Source organism: Macaca mulatta, chromosome 12 (genome assembly GCF_049350105.2).
Source record: "Macaca mulatta isolate MMU2019108-1 chromosome 12, T2T-MMU8v2.0, whole genome shotgun sequence".
NCBI classification, from domain to species: Eukaryota; Metazoa; Chordata; class Mammalia; order Primates; family Cercopithecidae; genus Macaca; species Macaca mulatta.
This window is the reverse complement of record NC_133417.1, coordinates 90727142-90748141: the sequence shown is the minus strand read 5'-3', so window position 1 is coordinate 90748141 and position 21000 is coordinate 90727142. Positions and strand designations below refer to the sequence as shown.

General features: G+C 33.4%; 1 protein-coding gene across 1 annotated transcript in view; it reads right to left on the bottom strand.

Annotated features, from left to right (window-relative positions):
- Positions 1–21000, bottom strand: part of FSIP2 (fibrous sheath interacting protein 2) — a 97956-nt gene that overhangs the window by 56651 nt on the left and 20305 nt on the right. Inside the window, exons 10-13 of the mRNA XM_077957301.1 lie at positions 16581–16690; positions 15674–15719; positions 14405–14511; positions 13072–13135 (exon numbers count right to left, since the gene is read on the bottom strand). Of these exons, the coding sequence (XP_077813427.1) occupies positions 13072–13135; positions 14405–14511; positions 15674–15719; positions 16581–16690 (327 nt within the window). The remainder of the gene's footprint in view (positions 1–13071; positions 13136–14404; positions 14512–15673; positions 15720–16580; positions 16691–21000) is intronic.

Here is a 21000-nt window from a genome sequence, read left to right as displayed (position 1 = left end):
AACAAAATAAGCTGGTAAACAGGTGGGCAAATATAAATAAAATCTGTATAAAACAGTAATAAGAAAGTAATTTGACTGATAAAACCTTTAAAATGTCAAAATTTAAACTATTGGACAATAATAAGTATGATACAAAGTGATGATTAGAAGTAAATTATCCAACTTTAACTTTTATTTTAAATATACTTCAATAGAACTAGAAGAGTAAATTTACAGTGTTCAACACAAAGAAATAACAAATGTTTGAGTGACAGATCTCCCAATTAACCAGATTTATCACTATATATTGTATGCTTATATCAAAATACTTATGTACCCCAGAAATATGTCTGACTTTTATGTATCCATGAAAATTTAAACAAAATGTTAGGGTAATTGCCAAAAGAAACATACATATGTTACGCAATTTGTAAAACAGAAAAAAAAAACCTAGATTAAAAACTAAATTTAGCACTCTAAGAGAATGCAATAAAGAATAAATAATAATATATTAAAAAGTAGAACAAAGAGAAACCACAAATAAGGCAGTAAAAAACTTCCAAAGATTTGTAATTTACATAAATACAAATTGATTGGGTTCAGTTAAAATTCAGAAATGCTAAGACATTAAAAATAAAGCAAAATCCAGCTGTAGACTGTCTACAAGAGGCATCTAAACAAATAAAGACAATAAGATTAGAAGCTGATGTCTCTATATTAATAATAGACACATTTAATTTAAGCCAAAAAACATAACTTATGGTAAAGGTCACTGCATGATGATAGGAATATTCAATTCACCTGGAAGATATGATGATTCTAAAATTTGGATATGTCTAATCACTAGATCAAAAATATTTTTAAAATGGTCAGAGCTACATTAACGAGTTTTCAAACCCACTCAATTTATTTTCAATAATTTTTAGAACAAGGAGTAAAAATAAGTATATATGTGTATTTGAATATATAATAAGCTACATATTTGAAATACACAATTCACTATCTTGATTGAATGGACATATTTAGAACATTACATCCCAAATTGAACAATATTCATTGTTTTCAACCACACAGAACCTATTAAATATTAATCATGTTTGCTAAGCCAGAAAGTATGCTCTAGATTCCTCTTTATGGTTGGTATCATGAAGATCATACTCTTAGTCTACAATGCAATTAAATTATAAATGACCACCAACAAAAATAAAGTAAATTTAGAGTAACTAACCCAGGAGTATGAAATTTAATAACTAACTCATGAGTACAAACTAATAAACAAAATTGAATATTAAACATGATTTAGAAAAAAATGAAGTATTATAAGGCAAGTTTTTTGATACATTTTATATTTTCATAGTTACATATCACCAACTAAGTTTCACATACTGTTCTAAAAAGTTTAAAATATAAACTCATTGAATTCCCATAACAATCGTATGTATTACTACTATTATATTTATTTTATAGTTGGAAAATCTAAAGAACAGAGACATTAAATAACTTGGCCAAACTAACATGCATTTTAAGTTCTGGAGTGTGGATTAAACCTATCTATCTGAGTACATTCTCTTAGTGACTATGTCATACTGCCTTTCAATAATCTCATCTAAATAAATACGATATATTATAACTTTATGCAAGTATATCTGAAAATGTATATGAATTAAATAAATTTAGAAAAAAAGTTACTTGCTGAAAACACTCAAAAAGAAGAAAAATAATTTTGAATCACTAAGTAATTGAATTCATAATTTAGCTTTTTCTCACTAAAAGAACAAAGACTAGGTTATTTATTTTAACAGTGACTTCTACTAAACATTCAAAGAATATATAATTTCAACTTTTTAAATGTTTATAAAACAGTAAAAGCAGCCAACATAATTAACTCATGGAGCTAGTATAATCTTGACATGAAAACCGTATCAGGATACTATGAGAAAGGAAAATTACAACCCAACCTCTCTCAAGAACCTAGATGCTAAAATCCTAAACAAATTACTAGTAAATTTAATCTACACATGTATAAGAAGAAAAACACATGATATATAAAACTGATTTAATCAAGGGTGTGTGGCTGTTTTAACAATAAAATATGATAGCCTTAACAGACACATAAAATATATTTTAAAAAGTCAAAATTCACCACTAAAGTTTTGCATATTAGAAGTAGAAAGATACTTTCTTAGCCTAACATCATTATCTACCAAAAGATCACAGTACATATCATACTTAATGAGAAATTATTTAAACATTTTTTTTTACTAAGAAAGAAGACAAGGAGCCCACTTTTACCACTTTATTAATCATTGCACTTCAGGTCTTAGGAAAGGGAAGAGTGCAAAGAAAACTACAATTATAAGAATTGCAAACGAAGTAACTAAATTTTATTATTTGCAGAAGATATCATTTGATTTTTTTTAAAAACACAGTTATTTCTCTGTTATGGGGACAGGATTAATATATTAGTAAATATTAAGCCCTCTGCTGAGAAATAAAAGAGGGTCTCTCTACCCCTAACCTCCTCCAGCTGTACTTTACAGCACTCTGTTATTTTCAGGGAGGAGGTTATGGTCATCCTCGGAAGCAAAACTGATGGAAAATTTATAGCCACGCCTATTCATTATGTATTATCTCTGGCTGATTTCCTTAGGATAGAGTGAGTAGCTGCAACAGAGACCATATGCCTGGCCAACATGTGGATTAGAATCTTGCATCCCGGCCAGGCGCGGTGGCTCACGCCTGTAATCACAGCACTTTGGGAGGCTGAGGTGAGCAGATCACCTGAGGTGAGGAGTCCAAGATCAGCCTGACCAACATAGCGAAACCTGGTCTGTACTAAAAATACAAAAATTAGTTGGGTATGGTGGTGGGTACATGTAATCCCAACTACTCAGGTGGCTGAGGCAGGGGAGTCACTTGAACCCGGGAGGTGGAGGTTGCGGTGAGCCGAGATTGCACCACTGCACTCCAGCCTGGGCAACAGAGTGAGACTCTGTCTCAAAATAATAATAATAATAATAATAATAATAATAACAACAACAATAGTAATAAAAATCTTGCATCCCTCAGATAGAAAATAGACGTATTTTGTATATTCATAAAACACTTAAAAATGTCATATATCATATCACATATTTAGCTATAAAGAAAATTTAACATCAATGAAAAGAGATTTAAAGCCTATGTTTTTTGATATGAATTCAAATAAATTAAAAAGAAATAATAGAAATGTTATCAAAATTAGCAATGTCAACAGAGATTTAATTTTTTGATATCAATTCAAATGAATTAAAAATAAATAATAAGAATGTTATCAAAATTAGAAATGAAAGCAATATTCACCCAGGTAACTGTTACACTGAAAGGGATGCTAAGAGGGAAAGTTAAAAATTACATATAAACGAATGAAAAGCAGGACAACTGACATCAAAATGTACAGTGTTGAGTTGTACATTCATAGTAAAATATAGAGTATGAAAGCTATTATTATTATATAATTTCTATTTTTTCTTATTTTATTTAATTTTTGAGATTGTGTCTCACTCTGTCACCCAGGCTGGAGTGCCCTGGCGTGATCGTGGCTCACTGCAACCTCTGCCTCCCAGGTCAAGTCATTATCCCACCTCAGCTTTCCAAGTAGCTGGGATCACAGATGTGTGCCAATATGCCTGGCTAAGTTTTTGTATTTTTGGTAGAGACAGGGTACCACCATTTTGCCCAGGCTGGTTTCAAACTGCTGAGCTCAAGCAGTGAACCCGTCTCAGCCTCCCAGAGTGCTGGGTTTACAGGCATGAACCACTGCACCCGGCACAATGTAATTTTTAAATAAAACAAAAACCCGGCCAGGTGAGGTGGCTCATGCCTGCAATCCCAACACTTTAGGAGGCAGAGGTGGGTGGATCACCTGAGGTCAGGAATTCGACACTAGCCTGGCCAACATGGAGAAACTCCATCTCTACTAAAAATACAAAAATTAGTGGAGTATGGTGGCACACACCTGTAATCCCAGCTACTCGGGAGGCTGAGGCAGGAGAATCTCTTGAACCCAGGAGGCAGAGGTTGCAGCGAGCCGAGATTGCACCACTGTACTCCAGCTTGGGTGAGAGAATGAGGCTCCAAGAAAAAAAACAAAACAAAACAAAAAAACCACAATTTTGGAAGATAGAGTTAACAGATGGTCTGGGAGTGTTCTATCCTTAACTCTGTGGAAGTTTAGATAACTGATTTTTCATTTTTGCACAAGCTAGGACCATGCAATTTATGATTTGAAATTTAAGATCCCAAACGTCCCTGAAGAACCTCAGAGTAAGCTTTGTTTACTAATGGTTTTCACTCAGATTAATCAAATACACAACATGGCTTGGCTATGTAACCAGAGGGGCATAAAGACACCCTACTAAGAATTACTACATTGAGAGCTTTCCAGAAAACAATTTTTTTTTTTTTCATATAGATCCACAAATGAAATGTGTCCATGTGTGAATAAAGGTTCTGAGGAGGTTGTGCCTGTATGATTCTTGGGCCCTTAATGCTTGCTTGTCCTTTCTTTCTCTAGTCACACAATATCTTTTGCTATATAGTTTATGTTGGTATGCTCAATATAGTCTTGTGAGTCCTTTCAAATACCCAAATTTGTGCAATCTTTTCAAGAGTGTATTCATTCAAAGAAATGTTAAAAGAATGAGAACATAATTTAAAAGGACTAAAATAGACATTAAAATTTAAAAAAAAGAAACCCAAGCAAATAGTGAATTAAAAATCTGAACTGAAAATGCTAAGGAAGAAGAAAGCTGCTTCTGAAACTGCTAATAAGGGAAATAAGAAAGAAAAGACTAGTTAGTGTTAGATAATGTAAATACAAAATTAGGAGAAATTAGAATTATTGAAATAATAACTACATGAATCTCTAGGCCAATGAGTCTAATTCATAATTTCCTAGCAAAATACAATCTAACAAAATTGACTAAGGAAAGATGGCAAACTTGAAAGGGTAATCACCATAAAAATGCAAAGGAGAAACAGTTAATAGGATGCAAATATTAACTGCTACATTTTACATAAACTTTAAAGAACAGATTATTAAATGTTACATTGAACATTCTGGGGAATAAAATGGTGGAAATTTTCTCATTCTCTTTACAAAATTAGTACAACTTTATTTTCAAACAGGAAAAAGAATGATAAAGAAGAGATCAAGCCTACTTATAAATAAAAACATCTTAAATGAGACAATTGCAGAAAAATTTGAACCATGTAGTTAAAAAATACATATATAATAGCTCCTTCAGTAGTTAAAAATCCTGCTTGATGGTTTGCAGTCATAATAGAATAACTGACACTTGACCAGCCTTCTTACCATAATCAATCAGAAAATTAGACTATATGAATAATCTTTTTACAGATGGAGAACAGGAATCACAATAATGTACTCTCTGCACAAAGGGATAAAGATAAAGTGAAGTTTGAAATTACCACATATTATTAACTAAAGACACTTTCCAAGCAATAACATACTATGGTGACTTAACTAATTTGAGGAGTTAGAAATTATACAGAGATTTAAAAAAGCTAAGACAGCTACAAACTATGGAGAATAGTACCAGGAAAATATGGCATTATATACAGGAAGAAGTCCATGCTTCTAAAATGGCACCCTGTTGAGATTTTAGCTCTACATTAAGTTGCACAATCTAGTATGATTCCCAGGCAAACGACAACTTCTTGTAGAAAAAAATATTACTGTGGAGGTGTGAAAAGAATAAGTCTCAATTTCACACAAGACTGGAAAATATTTCCTAACTGACTAGTAAGAGAGGAGGGACTTGGTAGAATGTCTAGCACATCTTATAGAGACTCCAGAAAATTAATCTCCATTTAGGAGAACTGAAGGATCCATAAAGTAAAATTGACATTATACGTCCCATAACAACATTTAAATATAAGCCTTAAAAATCACAATCATACATAAACCTGTTAAAACAAAATTCTCCAATTTTTGAAAGCAGACAAAACTCGACAATAGCATAGCAATAAAACTGTCTGGTATGCAATAAAATATGTCAGCCATGGACAGAAACAAGAAAAGAAGAGACATAACTAGGAAAAATATTAGTCAACAGAAATAGATTGAGAAATAGTAGAGATGACAGAATTAACAGGATAGACCTTAGAAACATTTAATGAGGGGGAGAGATGTTAAGATATAAAAAGGGCCAACAGAACTTGTAAAATAACTCATTTTCTGAGATTAAAAACTTACTGGTGTGATTTGACACTACAGACAAATAAAATAATCTCAAAGACATAGCATTAGAAATTATACAAACTGAAGCATGTGTATTTTTTAAAGATTTATAAGTAGTTAAGAGAGCCTCAGTAACCTGCAGGAAAGTATCAGGTGATCTAATATATGTTAAAATTGGGGTCCCAGACTACAGTCAAAGTGAAAGAATAAATTATAAAATCAGCTAGAGAAAAGCATCTAGTCACTTACAAAGAAAATCTCATTAGAATAACAGCAGATTTCTCAGCAGAAACCTTACAGGCCAGAAAAGAATGATATAAAATATTCAAAGTTTTGAAAGAAAATATATACATACATACATACATACATACATATATAGTGTGTACATATATATAATATAGAAATATAGAAATTCTACAGGCCAAAAATTCTATATTTAACAAGATTAAGCTTCACAAATTAAGGAGAAATAAAGTTTTTCCCAAACAAGCAAATACCGAGGGAATTCATCACCACTAAACTGGTCCTATAAGAAATGCTTTGGGCCTGGCATGTTGGATCATGCTTGTAATCCCAGCACTTTGGGAGGTTGAGGAAGATGGATTGCTTTGAGCCCAGGAGTTTGAGAACAGCCTGGGCAACATGACAAAACCCAATCTGTATACAAAAAAAATACAAAAACTCGCTGGTGTGGTGGCATGTGTCTGTAGTCTCAGCTTTTTGGGAAGCTGAGGTGGGAAGATGGCTTGAGTTAAGGATGTGGAGATTACAGTGAGCTGAGGTCATGCCACTGCACTCTAGCCTGGGTGACAGAGCTGGATCTGAAAAAGAAAAGGAAAAAAACAAAAAGAAAAGAAAAGAAAGGAAAAGAAAAAGAGAAGAGGAGAGGAGAGGAGGGAAGTGGAGGGGAAGGGAGGGAATAAAAGATAAGCTCAAAAAAATTCAAAACTCAAGTGATAGTCACCATTATGAAAACACACAAAAGTACAAACTCACTGATATGGTTTGGATGTTTTATCCCTTCAAATATCAGTTTGAAATGTAATCCCCCAGTGTTGAAGGTGAGGCCTGGTAAGAAGTGTTTGGATCATGGGTGCAGATCCCTCATGAATGACTTGGTGCCCTCCTTACAGCATTAATGAATAAGTTCTTGTGCTGAGTTCACATGAGAACTGGCTGTTTAAAAGAGTTCTGTTTTCTTACCAAATGATATGCCTGCTCCCCCACTTCACCGTCTGCCATGAGTGGAAGCTTTCTGAAGCTCTCATTAGAAGCAATGCCTTAGCAAAGAGCTTGACTGCATTGTGTCCATGCCCTGGGCATTTATGGAAGGTTGAACTTAAAAAGTGATGTCTTAGAGTATTTGGCAGAACAAATTTCTAAGCAACAAAGCATTCAAGAAATGATGTGGCTACTTCTAACAACCTATAATCAGATATTGGGGCAAAGAAATGAGTTAAAGGTGGAACTTATATTTAAAAAAGAAGCAAAGTGTAAAAATTTGTAAAATTCACAAACTGTCTTTGTGATAGAAAAGGAAAGGGTGTTTTCAAGACAGAAATACAAGCAGGTTGTGGACCAATCACTTACTAGAGAGATTAGCATGACTAAAAGGGGGCCAAGTGTTAACAACCAAGACAATGGAAAAAAGCCCTTGAAGCCATTTCAGAAATCTTTGGGAAAGACCCTCCCATCACAGGCCCAGAGATCTGGGAGGAAAGAATGGTTTTAGAGGCCAGACCCAGGAACCTGCTCCTCTGCTCAGCCTCAAGACGCTGCTGCTCACATCCTGGCCACTCCAGCTCCAGCCTCAGCTCAAAGGCCCCAGGTACAGTTTGGGATGTCACTGTGGACATTGCAAGGCATAAGCCTTGCCAGGTTCTATGTGCTGTTTAGTCTGCAGGCTTACGGAATACAAGAGTGAAGGAGGCTTGGCTGCTCCACATAGATTTCAGAGTATGTATGAGAAAGACAGGGTGCCCAGGCAGAAACCTGCTGCAGGACTGAAGCCCCTGCAGAGAGACTCTAGTAGGGCAGTGCCAATGGGAAATGTGGGATTGAAGCACTCACACTGAGTCCTCACTGGGCACTACCTAGTGGAACTGTGGGACTAGGACCACTGCGCTCCAGATCCCAGCATGGTACAGCCACCAACAGCTTGACACCTCAGCATGGAAAAGCAGCAGGCATTAGACTCAAATCAGTGACAGAAGCCATGGGGGCTCCACCCTGAAAAGCCACAGTAGTGGGGATGACTAATGCCTTGGGACCCCACCCCCTTTTATTAGTGTGCCCAGGATGAGAGAGATGGAATCAAGGGAGATTATTTTGGAGCTTTGAGATTTAATGTTGACACTGCTAGGTTTTAGATTTGCATGGGGCACGTCGCCCCTTTATTTTGGCTGTTTTCTCCCTCTTGGAATGGAAATGTCTACACCCAATGCCTGTACCACCGTAGTATCTTGGGAGTAATAACATGTTTTTGAACTCACAAGCTCATAAGTGAAGGCAACATACCTTAAGTCTCAAATTAAATTTTGGACCTTGGACTTTTTATTGAATTAATGCTGGAATAAGTTAAGATTTGGGGGGACTATTGGGAAGGGATGATTGTATTTTGCAATATAAAACATACATGAGATTTGGTGGCCAGTGGCAGAATGACATGGTTTGGATGTTTTGTCCCCTCAATATTTCATGTTGAAGTATAATCCCTGATATTGGAGGTGGGGCCTGATGGGAGGTGTTTTGGTCATGGGAATGGATTCCCCATAAATGACTTTGTGCCCACTTCATAATAAACAGTGAGTTCTCACTCTGAGTTCAGATTAAAAGTGTGGCACCCACCCACTGCTGCTTTCTCACCATGTGGTAAGCCTGCTTCCCCTTCACCTTCAGCCATGAGTGGAAGCTTCCTGAGGCCCTCAGCAGAAGCAATGCTGGTACCATGCATATATAGCCTGTCAGAAGTCAAATCAGGAATGCAATGTCATTCACAACAGCCACAAAATGAATGAGGATACTGAAGAAATACCACTAACCAGGGAGGTGCAAGATCTCTTCACTGAGAATTACAAAACACTGCTCAAAGAAACCAGAGATGATACAAACAAATAGAAAAAGATACTATGCTCATAGATAGGAAGAATTAATATTGTCAAAATGACCACGCTGCCCAAAGCAATTTACAGATTCAATGCCATTCCTATCAAACTACCAATGGCATTCTTCACAGAACAAGAAAACATTATTTTAAAATTTATATGGAACCAAAAAAAAAAAAAAGAGAGCCTGAATAGCCAAGGCAATCTTAAACAAAAAGAACAAAGCAGGAGGCATCAAGCTACCTGACTTCAAACTATACTACAGGTCTACAGTAACCAAATCAGCATGGTATTGGTACAAAAATAGATACATAGGCCTGCAACCATCTGATCTTCAACAAAGCTGACAAAAACAAGCAATGGGGAAAGGATTCCCTATTCAATAAATGGTTCTGGAATAACTGGCTAGCCGTATGCAGATCGAAACTGGGTCCCTCCTATACAGAAATCAGCACAAGATGGATTAAAGACTGAAATGTAAAACCCGATTTATTAAAACCATGGAAGACAATGGAGGCAATACCATTCTGAACACAGGAACTGGCGAAGGTTTCATGAGGAAGATGCCAAAACCAATTGCAACAAAGGCAAAAATTGACAAATGGGGTCTACTGAAACTAAAGAGCTTCTGCACAGCAAAAGAAACTAGTAGCACAGTAAACAAACAACCTACAAAATGGGAAAAAATATTTGCAAACTATGCATGTGGCAAGAGTCTAATATTCAGCATTTGTAAGTAACTTAAACAAATTTACAAGAAAAAAAAAACCGATCCCATTAAAAAGAGGGCAAAGGATATGAACAGACACTTTTCAAAAGAAGATAAACATGCAGTCAGCAGCATATTTTAAAAGCTCAATATCACTGATCATTAGATAAATGCAAATCAAAATCACAATGAGATACCATCTTGCACCAGTCAGGATGGTTAGTATTAAAAAGAAAAAATAACAGATGCTGGCAAGGTTGCAGAGAAAAGGGAACATTTATACATTGTTGGTGGGATTGTAAATTAATTCAATCACTGTGGAAAGTAGTGTGATGATTCATCAAAGAGCTAAAAACAAAACTACTATTTGACCCTGCAATCCCATTACTGGCTATATATCCAAAGGAACATACACCATTCTATCATAAAGACACATGCATGTGTATGTTCATTGCAGCACATTACTCACAATAGCAAAGGCATGGAATCAGCCTAAATGTTCATTAATGGTAGACTAGATTTTTTAAAATATGGCACATATACACCATGGAATACTATGCAGCCACAGAAAAGAATTAAATCATGTCTTTTGCAGGAACATGGATGGAGCTGGAGGCCATTTTCCTTAGCAAACTAACACAGGAACAGAAAACAAAATCCACATGTTATCACTTATAAGTGGAAACTAAATGATGAGAACACATGGACACAAAGAGGGGAACAAGGACACTGAGGCCACACTGTGGTAGAGGGTGGGAGGAGGGAGAGGATCAGAAAAAATAATGATTGAGTACTAGTACTAGGCTTAGTACCAGGGTGATGAAATGATCTGTACAACAAACCCTCATGACCTAAGTTTATCTGTAAAACAAACCTGCACATGTACCACTCAGCCTAAAATAAAAGATTTTCTTAATAAAGAAAATAACTATTTGCCCATTAAAAATAAAATAAAACAACATAAACATAGAAAACAACTGTATGCCAATTAAAAATAACATAAAAATGAAACAATAGGGAAAGATAATTTTTTTCAATAAATATTGTTGAGAAAACGGTATGTTCACAGGCAGAAGAATTAAATTGGACCCTTACCTCACATCATATACAAAAAACAACAAAAAATGAATTAAAGATATAAATGTAAGGCCTTAAGGCATAAAACTATAAGAGAAAACAAAAAATCTTCTTGATGTTGATCTAGGCAATAAATGTTTGGATATGGCACTAAAAGCATAGGCAATAAAAGCAAAAATAGAAAAACGAGATTGCATCAAATGTAAAAGTTTTTGCATTGCTGTAAAACAATCAACAGAGTGAGAAAGCAACCTACAGAATTGTATAAAATATCTGTAAACCACATATCTGATAAGGCGTTGTTATCCCAAGTATATAAAAAACTGAAACAACTCAATAGTAAAATAATATATATTAAAAATAATGAGCAAAATACATGAACAGACTTAAATACATTTATCAAACAAAGGCATGGAAATAAACAAAAAGTATATGAAAGGACGCTCAACATGACTAATCTCAGGGAAATACAATCAAAACCACAATGATATACCACTTCACATCTCTTAGAATGTCTATTATCAAAAATGTAAAAGACAACAAGCGTTGGCAAGATTATGAAGAAAAACAAATCCTTGCATATTGTTGGTAGAAACATAAATTTGTACAGACATTGTGGAAAACAGTATGAAGGTTCCTCAACAATTACCTTATGATCTAGCAATTCGACTTCTGGGTACATATCCAAAGGAAATGAAATCAGTATGTTGAAGAGATATCTGCACTCCTGTGTTTACTGCAGCATTATTCACAATAGCTAATATATAGAAACAAATGTATATCAACAGATGAGGGGATAAAGAAGATCTGATATATACCAAGAGACAGATCTATCTGTCTGTCTAAGTAGATATATAAATAAACACAGATACACAGACAGACAGATAGAAAGATACAACACTATTTAGCCTTTCAGACAAAGGAAATCCTGCCATTTGTGACAACATCAAAGAACTTGGAGAACATCATGCTAAGTGGAATAAGCCAAATGCAGAAAGACAAAAACGGCATGATTTATATGTGTAATATAAAAATGTCAGGGTCATAGGAACAGGGAATAGAATGGTGGTTACCAGGAGTTATGGGGAGGAGGATACATAAGATAAATAAGTGTGGAAGATCTAATGTACAACAATGTGACTATAGTTAACAATATTGTGTCACTAAAAACTAAGATAGTAGCTCGTAAGTGTTCTTCCACCACCACACACAAATAGTAACTATATGAAGTGAGGATATGTTAATTAGCTTGCTTGTGGTGAATATTTCACTGTATATACACATGTCAAGTTGTATATGATTCTCTTTGTCTTAGGATGGTGTTACCTCTTGATTAGCCAATTGTGAGTCAAAAATATTGTAAGCTGAGAATGCATTTAATACCCCAATAAACAGACAGTAAAGTTGAAAAACCCTAAATTGAACCATTACAAGTTAGGGACCATCTGTACCGTCAATATATACAATTTTAAATTATCCACTATACCTTAATAAAGTCGTGGTGTGGGAGAGAAGCTGCTGTAAAAGCAGAAAACAGTAAGTATAAGGATATGAGTACAATGACTTCAATTTTTTTTTCAAATTTTGGTTGTTAACATTAGTACTAACAATAAAAATAACAAAAAGAAAATAGGAAATTCCTTCTGATCCTTCATGTCTCAACACAGTCTTTCTAAATTATAAAGGCTTCTGTGATTACCCTAGATAGGCCTATGCATTCTCTTTCTCATAACTTTCCCAGCTTATACACATACCCACTTCCTTTGTTGGTCTTATCACACTGGGCCATGACCATCTTTCTAAGTATACTGTAAGAGCCCTGAGCAAAAATTGTGCCATTTTTCCTTGAATGGTTAAAACCTAGCACCATATCTAACATGAAGCAAAAACTCAATAAATGTTAGTTGAAAGAACAAATAGAATGCAAGATTTACTCAATAATTACTGCTGATATTTACCTGATTCGCAGAGATAGCTTGATCTCTTGGTTGGTCTTCCATCCCAATCAGCATTTGTCTCCTTCTACATAATTCACAACAGCAAAACAAATAGATCCATAAAAAAAATTTTTAGGACTCAAACATCAACTATTATTTCTATATTTATAGTACAGAAATTTAAGATTTTGAGAATTTCTCTTTAATGTCAATTTATAAGAAATGCACGTTTTTATTATGTTATTAATAGGTATTAATATGTACTATATGTATAATATGTATTAATATGTTATTAACATGTATTATATTACAGGTATTATTTATAGAATTCAAAGCTCATAGTTGTATCAAAAGTTGTACTTAAAACCACCTACACATTTGGTAATTTGCTGAGACTTTGGGATTTAGCATATAGTTGTACTTTCATCTAACACATCTAAGATTTAATACTGATGGTAATCTAAGATTTAATATGGATGGCAATGTCATTAGTGCACATGTTACCCTAAAAAGGCCAGTAATAAAATTTAGATACTGTTTTTAAAGGAGTTTTTTTTAAGTTAAGGGCATAGTCTTTATAATATTTTGGCCAATATGATGCCCAATGTCAAAGCTGTTAAAAGTTTTGTGACTCTTAGCATATTTAATGTGGCTATTGATATAGTAAAACAGTGAACTAAGCCTGATGTACATTTGTCAAATGTTTATTATAAAACTTCACTACAGAAAAGCCCATTGTGGTAAACATACTACATTTTAGGAGTTATACATAATTTAGTGTCCCAATTATTATGCATTCTAGGAGATGGAAAATGATGTCACTTTCTACCCTAGTTATGAAGAATTCTTTTAAAAATAATTTAGTAAATTTCTAGTTTATTGAAATCTATTTCAAACCACATTAACTCCCTAGGGCAGTTGAGCTAGTTAGTACTATACTAATAATTAAACAAAGGATACATATTTGATTCCTATAACAAGTTGGCAACCCACAGAGAAAATCTATTTCATGTACAAAACCTATACCCAGAATCTTTGCTGGTATCTCTCAAACAGCAGGTAACTGATCTCTGGTCAAAAAGTACTAAATCATTACTGTACAAGCCCAGTCAACGAAGTCCAACTTTATACCTCCTCTAAAAGCTGCAGATATGTACCATGAACTAACATCTTGTAGCTTACATTTAAGCAGACCGTTCAAGGGCTATTAAAATGTTATTACTGTACGACTAATTTCAGGGAATAAAGTTGTTTTGTATGGTTACATAAATCATGACATTTTATACCAGTTATGACCATAAGATCATATCCCTTTTATTGTGTTTGTATTTGAGGTAAAAGAACTGTTACATACCTCTTCTTTTGAAGGATCCAAAAATGCCTGTGAAACTCTGGAAAAATTTCTTGTGGGTGATATCTGAGCTGAAATAATTGAACCTTGGCCTGAAATATTTATACCTCCTAGAGAAAGAAGAGATAACTTTAAATATGAGAAGCTGATACTGCTGGGACAAGGGTTAATATTAATTACGGCATTACTCCAACATTCTCCCTGCTCAGCTGCCACAGTGACTAGAATTGACACAATCAGGGATTTATTTGAGTCAAGGAAATTCTCCAAAAATAACATGACTTTTTTGATGTTTACTGCCTACAAATTTCCAGTGGTTCCCATTGCCTTCAAAGACAAGCCTGAAATCCTTATGTAATGCTTTATGCCAGCTTAATCTTCTGCTATAACCACAGCCCACTGCTAGAATTAACTGTTTGCATTTCAGTAATTAGGCAATGAAAAATCATTTGGATAGTGAAATAAACAAAGCTGTGATTTAGGAAGATTGTTTCATAGAAAAATGTATAGTGGGTTAACAAGAGGAAGATAAAATTGGAGGAAGGTTACTGCAATAGTGAAGAATGGAGAAAACAAGGGTAGGAGCAACGGAAATGGAAAAAAGTGAAGATCAAAATAAATTAAGGAAGTAGAGTAGACAGAAAGTGTGAACTTTCAGGTGCAAAATATAAGAGGAAGAGTCCAAGGCAACTTAGATTTTGTGCCTGGGTGAAATAAAAGGGTCAGGAAAAGGATGATTATTGAGCTTCGTATTAAATTTGAGGTGATCCTTAGCCACTGGAGGAAGATGTCTCATGTTTTCCATATGCATATGTCAGATATGCATGTGAGTATATTTAGTGACTTGCATAAACATAACAAGGCACACAGATATTGGGTAATGAATATTTCATTTAAAGAGAAATGGGAAACAAAATGTATCATTTGTTAGAAATTAATGGCAGTGAAATATGGAAACAATCTTGGGGACAGTTCTCTGTATTCTAGTCTCCTGAAGCCAGTATGCCAGCATCTTTATCTGTAAGTACAAATGGCCACAGCAGGGACCCTATCTTTTCCACACTTTGCAAATTCCAAAAGGCACACTCATCCAGCAATCACTCAAATATATGGGCTAATTACAATATCTGTTATTCATAAAAAATTTATATCAGCCTTAATTTTTTAGAATAAGCATATTTTATAGTCAGATAAAACAACTTAAAATATATAATAAAACTGTAACTGCATACTTAATAACAGAAAAATTATAACTATTGTGTATTTTCTTACCTTTATCATCGAAAATAATTGAGTTTTTAGATACCATCCCATCTCTCTACATGGTACCACATTAAAGAGAAAAAATTACATTAGTAACTGTACTTCCAAAAAGACTCTGCCTTCTATCAATTAACCAACGAACACAGATGTTTTCCCTCTTTTATCTTGTAACTCATAAAAACTGTTTAGGTACAATACATATCGTCAACCTCCTAGGATATCTTTCATATAATCTCAAATTTAACTAGTCCAAAATTGAGTTCAATATGTAGTAATGTATAAACCTACTTCCCCAATCTTCCCTATTTTGCCTAAAGGCATGGTAATACATGTATGGTTGGTTCTAAAAACTTTAGACTCATTCAGTTTGTCTCAGAAAAATCCAATCTAATCGATTCACACCCAGTCCAAACCAGTGTAATGCTTATTAAAAACACTGTTTAGAATCAAACTAAAATTCATCATTCCAGGATAATTTTATTGGAATAGTATTTTTCTGTGTCTGTTGCCTCACTAGGCAATGAGTCTTTTAGAGGAGCAATTATGTCTTATTCTTCTTTTTATCTTGTATTACCCAACTTCTTGTATTTATCTTACATTACCCAATTATTGTTTTCCTTCATTCTAGCTTAGTACAACACCTGGTCAATAGTATATGATCAATAAATGCAAGCTGTCATTATTAATATTACTGCCAAATATTTGTCTGGGTTATTTTCTGCTAAAATCCATAGTGCATTTAGCACGAAGCTAACTCAACACTTTAAAGCCAGGAAAATGGATCAGGTTTCATGAATAAAACTCAATATCCCTGAACAATCAGTACTATGCTGCTGAAGGAGAGAGTTCATAGAAATAAAAGTTAAGTAGATAAATTAATAAATACAACACCAAACTGTAAAGCATAATTGTATACCTTTTGATTTATACCATTATCCTGTACATCTGCCTGATAAACAACAGAAGTTGAGTTTTTTTTCGTAAAATTATTTGAACTATTTTGATGAGCAGCATTTGCTGTATGTCCTAAAAGTAAAAAAAGAGAGAGAAACTCTATAGTTGTTTTTTTAGCAACTTTAGGGAAGTACAATCAAAGTACAATAAATTGTACTTATTTAATTATCTAGTTGACTTTGAAATACGTATCCAACCGTGAAACCATCACTGCATTCAAGATAACATTTCTATTATCCGTGGAAGTTTTCTCATGAAACTTTGTAATCTATCCATTTCTCTGTTCTCATACTCCAATAACACTGATATATACCACTAACTCTAGATTAGTTTGCACTTTCTAGAATTTCATATTTCCCTGGCTGCTTTCACTTATCACAACATTGTTGCATATATCAGTGGTATTGTTTTTCTTTTTTATTTCTGAGAAGAATTCTATTGTATGGCTATGCTATAATTTTTTATCCACTTACCTGTTGATGGACATTTGGATTGTTTCCAGTTTTTATAAATAAATAAAATATTTATTTATTTTACTTGTTTGTATTATTTTATTATAAATAAATATAAATTTTATTTTATTATAAATAAAATTTATAAATAATAAATTTCTATGAACTTTCACGTACAGGTCGTGTGTGAACACATTTTTTTCATTTTTACTGGGTAAATACCTAGTAGCTGAATGACTGGTCACATGGTAAAAACAGGTTTAACTTAAATAAAAAGCCAAACCAGTTTTTCAAAGTGGTTGTACCATTTTACATATCAATCAGCAGTGCATCAGAGTTTCAGTTCTTTCACATCCTTGCCAAAACTTAGTAAGCAGAAAAATGAAGATCAAAGTAAAATTTTTAAAAAACAAAAAAAGAGAGAAAGAATGAAATAAAAAACTGGCTCATTAAGATATTTAGTAAATAATAAGCTGAAAACAAATAAGGCCACAAATCAGCAAAATAGAATCTACAAATAATTACTAAATGAAATAATAAAGAACTACATGAAAAATGTATGCCAATAAATTTGAAAATATATACAAGGAACAAATTATCTGAAAAATCCAAATGATCATGTCTCATCACAAATAAATAGATAATATGAAGAGTCCTGTAGCAAAGAAATTGAATACGAGATTTAAACTTTTCCACAAAAAAGCTCCAGACTCAAGAGACTTCACCTGTGAATTGTGCTAAATATTTAAGCAAGAAATTATGCTAATTCTACACAAACTCCCCCAGGAAATTGAAGAAGAGTGAACATTTTCTATCTTATACTTTGACATCAGAATCACTTTGATACAAAATATCATTACAAGGCATTATAATAAATTAAAAATTTGTTCAACTCCCCCATGAGCAAACATGCAAAAATTACAAACAAAACAAATAATAAATATCGTGAATAATATATAATATAATATATAACAATATTATTAATAATATACTGACCATTAGGTTAATATTATAGTAATCCTAATTATATAATATAGTAAATTATAATTTTTATAACTATAATTATAAATATCTTATATATCATATACTATAAAGTAATATAAATATATGTGAATATATATTTATGCATAATATAATTTTAATAAATATAAGTATGTTAAAATATTATGTTAATAATATTACATATTATAATATGTAATAAAGATAATGCATTATGAATAAGTAGGGTTTATCCAAGGAATGAAGAAAATCAAAAGTAATTTGATTCATTCAAAAATCAAAGTAATATATAATATAAAGAGAAAAAAGGAGCAGATTCATGTGATTATGTCAAAGACACAGAAAAAATATGATACAATTCAACACCCATTCATGATAAAACTTAGTGAACTAAGAAAAAAGGGGATGTCTTTTTCTAACAAAGGCTATGTTTAAATGTCTAGAGCTAATATCCTAATTCATATGTATCAGCTTCCCTTATGTTTTAGAACAATATTAAGATATACACAATCACTATTGCTGTTCAACATTGTACTGGACAGAGAGAAATAAAGGAAAAGTGAATCCCAACAAAATCGCAGCAAGGTATTTTGTAAAAGTTGGCAAGCTGTTTTTAAAATCTGTATAGAAATGCAAAGGCTCTGGAATAACCAAGTCAACCTAGTATAACAACTAACATTGGATAACTCAAACTACTGAATTTCAAAACTTATTATAAAGCCACAATAATGAAGAAAATTGAGGTATTTGCATAAAGACAGATAAATACATCAGTAGAATGGAAGAGAATGTTTAGAAATAGGCCCAGCTATTGATGATCACTTTATATTTCCAAAGTTGCCAAAGCAACTAGATTTGTACAAGATAAGCTAGGATCTTCCTGTCTTCTCGGGTAGCAAGGAAGCTATCAACAACCACTAGGGTTATGCCAAAAATACCTCTAGAGTTATAACAAAGGCGCTTCCACTGGCCAGAGGTGTTACAACATGAAGACAATGAAGATGAAGACCTAAACCATGATCCATTTTCACTTAATAAATAGTAAATACATTACATTTTCTCTTCCTATGACTTTTTCAATTTAATAACACTATAGTTTATTGTAAGATTACAGTATATAATACAGATAACATACATAATATGTGTTACTCGACAGTTTATGTTTTCAGTAAGGTCAACGGTGGGCTGTTAGTAAGTTTCTGGGGAGTCAAAAGTTAAATGTAATTTTTTTTACTGTGCAGTGGGTCCGTGCTTCAACTCTCACCCCTTGATGTTCAAACATTAACTGTACTTCTAGTCATTCTATACATAATCACCCAAACATGGAAACAATCCAAAATTTCAAATTTCTTTCAATTGAAGAATGAAAAAAACGAACTCTGGTGCATCCATACAATGGAAAGGAACAAACCATTGACACATGCTATAACTTGAATGAATTTCAGAGGTATTATGCTGAGTAAAAGAAGATATTTTTATAAAGTTACATAATGTATGATTCCATTTATATGACATTCTCCAACAGAAAATGAACTATAGTCAGGAGAACATATTACTATTTGATAATAATCCCAGAGGTAACATAACTAATAATACCAGAGGTAATTTGGGAGTATTAGTTGGAGGAAGGAGGGTGTGACTGCAAATAAACAAATAAACAACATGAGGGAGATTTTTGGAATGCTGGACTGTTCTACATGTGATTGTGACAGTGGTTACACAAATCTGCACATGTGTTTATACATGTAATTGTAAAAATGTTCCATTTTGCTTTAGGGTAATTTAAAAACCAAAATAAATGCCTTGAGATCTTTTCTAGGAATGAAAAAAATACACAGACAAGCTAAGAAGCTGGAGCAGGAAATTCACTTTGAACTCTGCTTGGAGAATCACCAGCTCCAAAACCGCGTGGGGCAAATTTCTCATAAGAGTATAGAGCATGTGACACTGCACAGAGTTTACACTCATGACTCAATGATGAAATGGAAACCAGGAAGACCTGATTATGGTGAATGGGAAAGAGGAGCACCTCTAAAAACATATGATGACCTGTGATGGCACTACTGTGTATTTTTAAAATTCACAAAAAGACTACAATGACTCACATACCCTTCACTGAGGCTGGAGAGTAGATATACATAACCTGCTCCACCCAATTCTGATATGAATCACATTACTTTACATTTCATCTTTTAATAGGATATTTCTCCCAACCATGCTTAATTAAATTTACAGGTCTGTTCTCCAGACAATTGTCACAATAAACTGGTATCGCAGTGAGGCTAAAAACTGTATTTTCCATTGACCATCCTTTCCTGAAATGTCACTGAGATTCTTTGACAACAGTAAGATCAATCTGGGATGCATTCAACACTAGATTTTTACAGGATCACTTTGCTTGAGATAACTGCTTTAGAAATTAATAATTCAGTTTGTTGTCTATATGCAGTATAAGATGTAGAGCTGGTATTGCCATAAATTTGCCAGTTGTAAATAATCCTTTGGTATGTTGTAAAAGCTGAACTTTAAAAATGGTACCCATGAACTTTGGAGTTAAATTAACTGAACCTCAGTGATTCTGAGGCAGAAAGACATCCTAGGCTAAGACATCCAACATTTCTGATTCTTGATGAAAACTAAGCAAATTGCATACTCGGGAAGAAAAGATTTTAAACAGTATTTCTTTTATTTTTTAACCAATAAGGCCAAGAAATTTAACATTTATATGTTAATTTTTCTTTGAAATTTAATAATGGGAGATTAGTTATACTGTTCAACTTTTGAACAGTCATACTCTGGTAATATATTTTTGGAGGATTTTTATATTGTAATTTGGGCTTATAGTCTTTCAGTGAGCTCTAATGAACAACATGAAGAGACATAAGTTAAAAGATAAGAAAGTGATGTTACAGTAAAAGCCACAGTGAATCT